Genomic DNA, 10,760 nt, shown 5'->3' with positions numbered 1-10,760 from the left:
CCCAAACCCCACAAATACAAGCATATAATTCTAATACTTTAGAAACTCACAAACAAACAGTCCATACATCACCCACAAACACAAACTGGTAGTACACTCGCTTAAGCTAGAGCTCTTCGCCCAGGCTAGCTCGTTAGCCTCGCTTAAGCCGCCCCACCTCGCCTGAGCGAGTGTTCAACAGTGACTTCACCACCACATCTCGCTTAGACGAGCTCTTCTCGCCTGAGCGAGTCCTACTTGCGCCCAAAAACACCCAGCCCTCGCTTAAACGAGAATTAAACTTAGAATTTGCATCAAACTACTTCGTGAACTTGCTTAGGCGAGAGTATCCATCGCTAAGGACTCAAAACTTCTCGCCTAGGCGAGAAGTCGCGCTCAAAATGGTACAAGCTTCCTCGCGGACTCGCTTAGGCGAGCCACTCTTGCTTGAGCGAGACTACGTTTCGCTCAACTCCAGCCTTGGTCGCTTGAGCGAATTGCGCAATCCTAAACCCTGAATGAACTCCTGCAACTCTCGCCTAGGGGAGAAGGAGTTGCTTGGGCGAAACTTGTAGAGTTTCGCCACTGCGCATGCACCACCAACACCAAACAGATACCAATTCACAATGCAATCATGTTCATTATCTCTGATTCATCAATCAAACCATAAAAACACAATTTAAACACATTTGTGTCCTCAAAACACAGAAGTTGACCATAAATAAAAATATTAGTACCCAAAACCCTCCTCAAATTCTTGTTTCATACCCAAAAGACTTTACACTCCATATTCCATTCCCAAATTCCCAATTACAGTGTACATTATACCAAAAATCACACCACATACAAATCCAATTTGAGAACAAAACGTAGACACACAAACCATATGCCCAAACTCTGCTCTCCCTCTCTCAATTCGTACTCCTCTCCAAAAGCCAAATCAACAACTCCAGAAACCCTTCTTCTCTCTTAAAATTTGGCTTTCATAGGTGCCTTAATAATGGGTTTAAAAAAATGAAACGAAAATGGGCTTAATTATGGTTTTAAATTCCTATTCAATGTTAACTATGGTTTTTTAGCCCCTTCTGCTAGAGTTTCCGCTGCCCTTTCACATTCAAGTTAACCTTAGTTTTAACAAAACTAAAGTCAACTTTATGTCCCTCAAGGTTTGGACCTAGGACCCTTCACCCATAAGGCCAAAGCACAACCACTATGTCAATTCAAATTTTGTGATAACCATTATAATCTTTATGGCTATAATATCACTCAATAACAATTATATTACCCAAAACAAAACAAGAATAATTCAAACAACACACCAACAACATACATAAGACTCGAACCCAAGTCCTCTCACACAATTAAGTACTCTCAACCACTTGAGTTAGTACTTTTTTCACGTCACACAATTAACATTTAATGCCATAAAGGGCCTTTCTACCCGCATTTATTAATTAATTAATTATTTAATTAATTAATTTTCACGGGTCTTACATGTGCAACCATCATTACAAATTATTTCCTATATTGTTTATTGTATTTAATGATGACTTTACTATAGAGATTATGATTGTACTGTATTGTGTTTATATAAATACAACATCTAAGCATTGCAATATTTCTCTCCATTTCATCTTTCTATATTCTATCGTGTTGTGTATTTATACTCATGGAAATCTTGAGTATACTTGTGGTTGTGGTTTTGATTGACAAATTCATTGAATATAAAATGTTGCTTCTTTGAGAAGGGGGGGTGGTTCTCATAGGTTTCAAAGTATTTAAAATTTGTGTTAATTTTTATATTTCGTATTCTTATGAACAATAATTTTGTTTTCTCATTAATAACTTATATTTCAATTCCCATGTAAAACAATGTAAATTAATGAAGACTATATATGTATAACTCTTACTATGAATCTTCATTGATAGGTTTTTTTCATTTGCAAATTCAGGAGCTTAAAAAAAGAAAACAAGTTTTTGTTCATTTTCATTTGTTTATTAATAATCTTTGTGTCCCCATTTAGATAGTAGATGAGTTGTTGAAAAGGCGGGAGAAAACAAAATGGTAAGTTTTATTAATATTATGCATTTGTTTGGTGATTTCTTTTATAGTTTTTATTGTTTATATCACAGTTCAATTGGTGGCTTATGTTTTCATTTGGGTTGGATCATAAGTTTTTATAATTTTTGTGTTTTTGGTTTTGGATATTAAGTTCTTGGTTTCAGCCGGTGTTGGGTTTATATATTTTTCACATATAAGGTTGTAGTCATTGAGAGAATGTGATTTTATGTATATGATATAAGTTTTACACACATTTAATACCATTTTTAAACAAAAAGACCTTAAGACAATGAAGTTGTGTCTTTACTTTTATATAATATTTAACTTTGTGGTTTCTATTTAGGAGACTTTAACTGACACTTGAATTATTTCTAACACTGGTTGGCATTGAAGCACAATGGGAGAGTGGAGGTGGGAAGAAAATACCTATAAAAACATACTCATACTATAACGTTAGTGAAGATCCAATTAATGGGTTAATACGTCATTAGACGTTAAAAAAGGCTGCCATTTTGCCTTTATCTCTTCCTTTTTTTATAGTTTTTATTATATAGGATTATCAATGACCTATCTCACTTTAATTTTGTTTTATCTTGTTTAGCTTACGTTAATTTTTACCTTGATTAATCGTCAATCCGATACCCAATCATATACTACGTGTTCGTTATCCGTCGTGCTAAATATGGGACCAACACGGTGGTGAAGTCTTTTTGCCGACACCCTGTAAGGTCCGATACGGTTCATTGGGTTTTAGAAAATAAAGAATTAAATCAAAGTTTTCATAATGAGGAAAACATAATCAACAAGTGAAATTAAGAAAAAAAAGTAATAAACAATTTTTTTTTTATTAACATCTTTGTGATTTTCTTAAGTAACGTTTATATCTCGTATATTTTCACAATTTTTTCGTTGTTACAATATTTATAGTGCGTTATAATAATATGATAATAATGTTTTAAAAAAAAAGAAAAAAATTGTATAGAACCTTAGAAAATTAAGGTTTGAAAGTAAATCGAGAAAATAGGATAGAACAGCAAGCAACGAGTCTAATTTACTAAAAAATTAAATTAATAAAATGTTATTTGCATAAGTGTTTGGGCAAAGCGAGTATGCAAGTATCTCAAAGACTAGATCTCTAGACTAGATCAGATCCTCATCTTCCATCCCTTTTTACGCCATCAAAACGACTTGGCTTTTCCGTACCTATCAATTTCCAACAAACTTATCAGATCAGATCGGATCATCTTCCGATTGGGATCACCGCCGAGTCCATGAGCACGCCAGCGATTTCAGGGGTAACTCTCCGCTGTCTCTTCGATCAGATTCTAGAAACTTCTCGATGTTTCGAACCTTCCCCATTTCAATTTCCATTTTTTGATTAATTTTTGGTGGCAGGGCACGGGCTTCTTCACCGGGTTCACTCGGTTATGCAAGGGCCTTGCGGTGGTGCTGGTTTGCGGTCACATTGCGGTTCAGTTTTTCCCTTCAACTGTTACCTACTTCGCTCTTATTCCCGCCAGGTACCGCATATTGTGTAATTATTTCAAATGTGGGTGTGATTTGTTTACTTTGCACAATGTTGGTTTTGGTTGTTGAAATTCTAAATCAGGGTTGTGTGGAGGAGGCAGACACTACTGTGTGATTGTAATGATGGTTGTGTGATCCTACTTAAATTCCAGAATTTTGTTGGAGAGCGTATTTATGTGCACGAACGACAGTTATTAGGAAAATAATATTTAAATGGAAAGTGACATATGGTTAATGGCTTATTTGGATGAACTTCTCTATAATCGCTTCCAGGGGAGAAAGATAAGAAAGAAAATAATGGAATGATCTTCTCTTTAAACTAAATACAAATTAAAAATAAAAGTTTAGAGAAACTAAGTGGAGGAACTTCTACATATAAGCTTATGTATACGCTAAATTTAAATCAGAGGAAACTAATTTAAATTTTTCTTCTTATTTTTATCTCTTAAGAGTACTAATGGAGTACCTGTCCAAACAGGTCCTAAACATCATTCGGGGAACACTAAAAGATGGTTGCATAAAATTGGGTGATCATAACTTAGGCTCAAGTTACAAGTTAATGGCTCATAATGCAAATGGCGTAAGTGTAAGACGACAGATTAAACTGAAAGATTAATAGAAGGCAGTGGCTGCACACTAGCAGCAATTCCACATGAAGAACTTTTAACAATAGCAAAAAAGCAAAACTGATGTTTCAAAGTGTGAGACACTTAAAACTGTATTATTGTCATGATGATTGTGAGATCTTAGCAGAGGTAAACTGTGTTATTATAGTGTTAATTGTGCTCTTAAAAGGAGCACTGGCAGAGGTAATCTGATGTGAACGTAGAGCAGGGTAGTGTTTGCAATCCTTGTTGGTAGTAGTTAGAAAAAGGAGTTATCTGAGTAGTTATTCCAATGTCATATATAATTATCTGTATAGTAGTTACTCAATCAAACAAAGTCCTGTAGTTGCTTGGTCTCTTTGTAATTGTTTTGGCCCAAGTGTATTGGGCTGTGTTGTTATCAGATAAACAAATCTAAAACTAGATGAAACAAGTAAGGACTCAAGGTTGACCCTTGATGTAAACTTATTCAAAGTTTTGCTTTCGTAAGTTTTCACACTAGTAGTTACCCCATCGTACTTGTCTTGTATACCTATATATTAGTTATGCAAATACATTTTTTCCAAATCCTTGCATGGCATTTCCTTTGCCACTTGATTATATGCTTCTCCAAGTCAATAAAAACTATATGTAAGTTTCTTTGTGTCAATACCTTTCTATCAACCCCTCTGAAATATAAATAACTTCTGCTGACTTTTTGTAATAACTTCAAATTGATTTCTATAATCCTGGTCTCCTTTTTATTTATGTTCAATTACCTTATAAGTTGTATTTGCTGGTAGCTTATGCAGTTTTGACTGATCATTCAGAACCTTATTTATGAGAATCTTTTATTCTTGTGGAAAGCCTTAAACCAACCTCTTGAAATCTTCTCAAATGGCCTGCTGTGGGCCAACCCTAATTGATACATCTTGAACCCCAAACCATGTGGATTATATGGAGTCCCTTGCTATTAATTTACACTCAAGATTTTTTACTGGATTTTCGAGTATTGTTTTTGTCAGAATAAATAATCTTTAATAGGATTTATTGTAAGGAGCTATGTGCTTTATGCTGGACCTAATTCCTAGAATTCTAGTTTAGAACTCTCTTCTTTTTTTTTTCTCATTCATTGTATCTAATATATTCCAAGCTACTATAATAAATATGAAATCCTAAGAGAGGGGAAGACATACTATCAAAGTCATTCTAATTCCTCTATATTTTTCCCAAGTTGGTATCAAAGCGAGTCAATCCCGCTCTACTGGTTTAGTCTATCAATGGAATTGTCATTCGGTCACTATCCTTAAAGTTCATTGTCAGAGTTTTGTCATTTGACACCTCGGTTCGAGGTGCCTCGAGAAGCGCTACCCAACCCAGGTGGTTGTGCAACCCAACCCCGATGTCTTGCAACCAGATTCCATCTCATGCGCTATCACACATTGTCTGTAGTCGCTGCCCAAGGCATGTGTGTCTTACATGCCACCTTCCATTGGTCAAAATGTTTTTGGACCACCATTGTTTGGTTTGCTGGAGCTTGCTGAACTTTTTTCCATTCTCTGATCCTCGTTCTAGGACCAATTACTAGGCCTTCTAGGCTTCTCCCTTCTGAAACCCTAGGTTTCTCTCTCCTGAAACCCAACTTGCATTTTGTACTTATCTTTTTCTCAATAACTGTGTCTTGGCCTTTGTCTTGCTCAGCATGTCTTCAAGAGCTTTATCATCTCTTCCTGGGACTCCTTCCATAACTTATGAAAAATTAGATGGAAAAAATTGCCAGTCTTGGTCTGCCTCAGTGGAACTTTGGTTCCTTGGCCAAGGCTTCATTGATCATTTAAAAGAAGATGGGAGTTCGCTGTCATTGGACCAAATTTAACCGTGGAAGAAAATTGATTTTCAGCTTTGTGCCAATATTCTAAGTACTCTCAAGTCTTTCAAAACATGTAATTCCTTTTGGAAAAGGGCTCAAAATATATTTGCAAATGATATCTAACACCTTTACGATTCGACTAATTGATTGACTTGTCTAAAGCGGCCTGACCATGACATGACATTTATTGCTGAAACTCAATTAGCTATTGAGGATTTAAAGATGTTCTTGCAAATTGACTCATTAGAAGAAATAAAAAGGAAGTTGGATAAGTTTTATGTGGTTTTGAGCAATGAATCTAGAATATGATCGGGTTAGAGATCAAATTTTAATTGGTCAAAAGGTCCCTTCTATTGAAAACTTTGATAACATGCCTCTTTCATGTTCCAACCCTCAATAATAAAAAAATTCAGGAGATTATTGAGTCTTCTGCCATGGTTTCTTCTTGTGGAAAAGGAAGTTGTGACATTAGAGGAGGTCGTAGTGGCAGATGTCGTCCTCAATGCATATTTAGGTTCTTGATCAACACAATTAAGATTCACTGAGGTAGACTACCACTGCAAGATACAAGTATTATCCATTTCTGACTAAACAAGTATACATTGGACACAACCACTCCTAATTAAATCTGATTATTCTCTGGACCCAACCTTTGTTGACTAAATCTGAGTATTCTTTGCTTGGATTGCAGTCACTCCTAGCTAAACCTGAGTATTCTTTGAGATGCTGTTGCTATTGGCTAAAATCACAAATATGGTTTGGACACAACCGCTTCTGATAAACATAAGTATTCTTTAGACATTTTGATTAAAAAGGTTGTGATCTCAATTATCATGAGTTTCGCTCTCTATAAGAGATAAACTTCCTAAGACATGTGCAGGATGGTAAACACCCTTTTAGGTTACTCTCGAATACAAATAGTTTTCTTCCTCACAAATTCAAGGCTTTAAGGATTTCTTAAGATTACAAGAACTTTAACTTTCTAGTCGTGATTGTTGTTGTCATCCTCTCTTCTTCAAAGAGGACATTTTTATAAATAGCTAAGAAGAAAAGAGTTGTTGGATATTCCTTGGGAGCCACTGTGAGGTTAGCAAGCCTTTCATCCTCATTGACAATCCTCTAATCATGACGTAGATGCATTAAATGCTCATCATGCATCATTAAATGCACGTGACTTCTTTACTCTTCTTCTTTGATACACGACATGACTTATCCGGCCTAGGTAAGTAGCTTCATTTTCCTTTAGTTTAATATGTGGGTCTTGACACCGCTTACTGACTCTGCAACACTGACATTCTGCCTTTTTATTTAGGCTACTTCTGTGAATTATCTTTAAGTACGTTCTTCTAGAAATCTTGATAATGACAAAATGTTGCGAGATCTCATGAGTGAAACAAATTGACGAACATTCCTTGCACAAAGAATAGGTATTTATGAGTCTTCAATGTGTATCGAAAGTGCTCAAGGCTTATTAGAAAAAGTATCCTTGTTGTCTTCTCAAGCAAAAGCTTATCAGATAAAGAATATAAGCAAACTACTTGCGTCTATTAGGTTAAACAAATAACACTTATGTCTGATGAGGCTTGATGTTCATAAATATTTGTTTCACACTTTGTTGTTTAAGGATAAAATTGAAACCAAGCAAATAGTTGTTGAACTTTGATTTAACACATACACTTCAGCTATCCTTTGTTAGAAGTTTTAATCCACCCCATCCTCTGTGCTTGAACTGGGAAAGTTTCAGAGCCCTTTTCAAGCAAGAATGAATAATGTAGAACCTAGCAATTATCAGTTAAACTGTAAACTCAGAGTGACTAGCATAGCATACTACTTATCATGATATCTAAGATCTTTAAACACAATGAATGTGTAACAATGATCAGATTTAAAACTACTCAACAGTCAACAACAAATACACACATTTAACAATTTATAGTGGAAGAGAAATATCTATCTATTCTTAAATGAAACCTTTGTATGAAAATGTCAACACATGTAAATTAGAACTCTAACACTTACAAACAGACAGAGAAGATTTTTCAAACATCTAATAAATGCAGAGTAATAAAAGCTTCTTCCCCTTTTTTGCTATACAAATGCAGATAGAAGGAAACTTTTAAAACTTATAATATCTATCTGCTAACACTATTTCATAGTTTTTAGGAATGGGGTTGATTTTCAGACAAGACACCAAATTCAGGTTTGGTTAGATTATGTTAGTAGTATATATAACTGAATCAATACAAATCTCATTTTGACGATCTGCTTGTTCAGTTCTCCATATAAGTGTAATTATGTAGCTTACCTTTCCATTGATATTTCAAAATTCTTTTTTAGAACTTATTTTCCTGTTCTTTTCATTTTGCAGGACAATCCCATTTGCCTGGAATCTCATTACTTCTGGTTATGTTGAACAATCTATATATGGGGTATGCACATTCTGTTTTCCGAACACTAAGACTTTATTACCTGACTTGGAAATCTTGCTTTTAAGAAAAAATTTCAATTTTATAGGTAGTGATCAGCACATTGGGTCTCCTGTTTATTGGAAAGCTGCTTGAGCCAATATGGGGCTCCAGGGAATTCTTTAAATTCATCTTTGTGGTTAATCTTCTAACTTCAATATGTGTATTCATCACTGCCATTGCCTTATACTACATTACAAGGCTGGAGACTTACCTGTATGTATATAATACAATCCGAGATAATTTTTTTTTTCATCTGCCGTTCCTGATGTTTTTTCTTACTTTTCTTTCAGTCGGTTATATCTCTCTTTCCCACGTCTTGTGGTGCATTGTCTCTCCACTATATAATTAAAAGCTTAATAGAGGCCAATTTGAAGTCTGATTAATTGTGCTCTTGTGGCTTTGACATGTAGAAAACATTGTTTGTTCAGGATATCACAGCTAAAATCAATACTGAATAATAAAATCTTGAACATATATTCGATTTTCTTTTTCCACCATGAGCAAATTGTTTTAATCTTATTGTCCTCTTGGAATGTTCTAGTTACATGCCACTCTCTGGATTTCATGGAGTTATATCTGGTTTCTTGGTTGGGATCAAGCAAATTATACCGGATCAAGAGCTTCCTTTCATCAAGATAAAAACAAAGGTTTGATACACTTATCCACTTGTCACTTATGAACAATAATAGGTTTATGAAAATGTCCTAAATTTGTTGCCTCTTACATCTCTTCAGTGGTTGCCATCTATCACTTTATTGCTTTGCGTTGCTATTAGCTTCTGGACACTAGAGGCTACAACATATCTTCCTACGATTATATCTGGCACATATATTAGCTGGATTTACCTTAGATACTGGCAGAGGAAACCAGAAACAAAACTTAGGGGTGATCCAAATGAGGATTTTGCTTTCTCCACATTTTTCCCCGAATTTTTAAGGTAATCTCGGCTTTTAGTCTGCAGAAAAAAATAAGGATTAATTATTGAATTGGCTTGCTAAAAACGAAGAAACTTTTATTTATCTTTTATGCTTTTACTGTCTTGTAGACCGGTTATAGATCCTATTGCATCAATTTTTCACCGAATGCTCTGTGGAAGATCTAATAGTTCTAATAATGCGCAAGGCTACAATCTGGAAAGTGAGCCTTTACCAGGTTCAGATTCAATTGAAGCATCTAGGAGAAGGTGATTGTTTATTGCTGTTGTTAATTTTGATTGGATCGTTAGTATATATGTCAAGAAGAAATTGCTCCTGTGAAGCATGTCATAAGGAAAAATCAAATAAATAAATAATAGAGGTGCTATTGTCCATATTTTAGCATTATTTTTATTTCCTTGTCTTCATCTTTTAGCATTATTTTCAGTTTTTATAAGCAGTCATTAGAAGCAATCATTGTTCTGCATAAAAATAATTTGGCATGGCAAATGGAACTGTTGATTTTTGCAGAGAAAGAGGTGCTCGAGCACTGGAAGAACGATTGGCTGCTGAGAGATTGGCTGCTGCACGACGTGAGTTGCAAAGAGAAGCTGAGGAAAATGTATAATTCAGCAACATCAGTTATTGATATTTCCAGAGGTCGTACAGTAATTAATTAGAGAATTTTGTTTAGGTCAAGGAAGATTTAATGGGCATTTGTCCTTGGATAATCTTTACAAAACCAAAGGTTTCTCTCTTGTCAGATAAATATAATTTACTTTCTTTCTGCGCTTTCTTTTAGTTTTTTTATATGTTAATTTTGTTTTTTTAGCTTTTACAGTCTAAATTCAGGCATTTAAATAAATTAATATGATATCTATAAGGAGTAAAGTACAGGAGTTTCAAATATCAAGATTATAAAATATATTATATAAAATATTATTTTGTTTATTCTAATATATTTTGTAATATATATATATATATTTTTTTTTTTATTTTTTAATTTTTTCATCTTGATTTTGTAATATAAAATTTTACTATTCTTGTGTTTATAGTTAGGGTTTTATTATAAAGTAATGATATAAGGAAAATATATAATTAGGTCAGAATGCTAATGGTATATACTATAGTGATCTGACATGTTTAATGTCACAATATCAGGTAAATAGAAGTTGGGGATGAAAATTATAAAATTTTATATTAAAACAAATGTAGGATTAAATATATTTTATGTATAAAAATATTAATACTAAATTATGTGAGGTAATTTTTCTATAAACTAGCTGATGATACAAAATCGTTATCAAATATTGAATTATTTAAAAGAAAACTGAAATCATATATTCTTGAAAGTTA

General features: G+C 34.1%; 1 protein-coding gene across 1 annotated transcript; it reads left to right on the top strand.

The window, feature by feature from the left end:
• Positions 1-3,128: 3,128 nt before the first annotated feature.
• On the top strand, positions 3,129-10,199 carry LOC114182391 (rhomboid-like protein 19). Its single transcript, XM_028069264.1, has 8 exons — positions 3,129-3,336; positions 3,437-3,561; positions 8,391-8,451; positions 8,537-8,703; positions 9,032-9,137; positions 9,225-9,427; positions 9,536-9,673; positions 9,936-10,199. Exons 1-8 carry the CDS (start codon positions 3,313-3,315, stop codon positions 10,030-10,032), a joined length of 921 nt encoding a protein of 306 aa, XP_027925065.1. The 5' UTR covers positions 3,129-3,312; the 3' UTR covers positions 10,033-10,199.
• The last annotated feature ends 561 nt before the right edge of the window (positions 10,200-10,760 follow it).

The sequence above is a fragment of the Vigna unguiculata genome, chromosome 4 (assembly GCF_004118075.2).
Source record: "Vigna unguiculata cultivar IT97K-499-35 chromosome 4, ASM411807v1, whole genome shotgun sequence".
NCBI classification, from domain to species: Eukaryota; Viridiplantae; Streptophyta; class Magnoliopsida; order Fabales; family Fabaceae; genus Vigna; species Vigna unguiculata.
This window is presented reverse-complemented; position numbering and strand designations above follow the sequence as displayed.

Bases quoted from the DNA above. Each gene is read 5' to 3' on its own strand.
- LOC114182391 (XM_028069264.1), top strand. From the start codon at position 3,313: ATGAGCACGCCAGCGATTTCAGGG. The intron at 8,452-8,536 runs GTATGCACATTC...TCAATTTTATAG, and splicing joins TTGAACAATCTATATATGGG to GTAGTGATCAGCACATTGGG. The intron at 8,704-9,031 runs GTATGTATATAA...GGAATGTTCTAG, and splicing joins ACAAGGCTGGAGACTTACCT to TTACATGCCACTCTCTGGAT.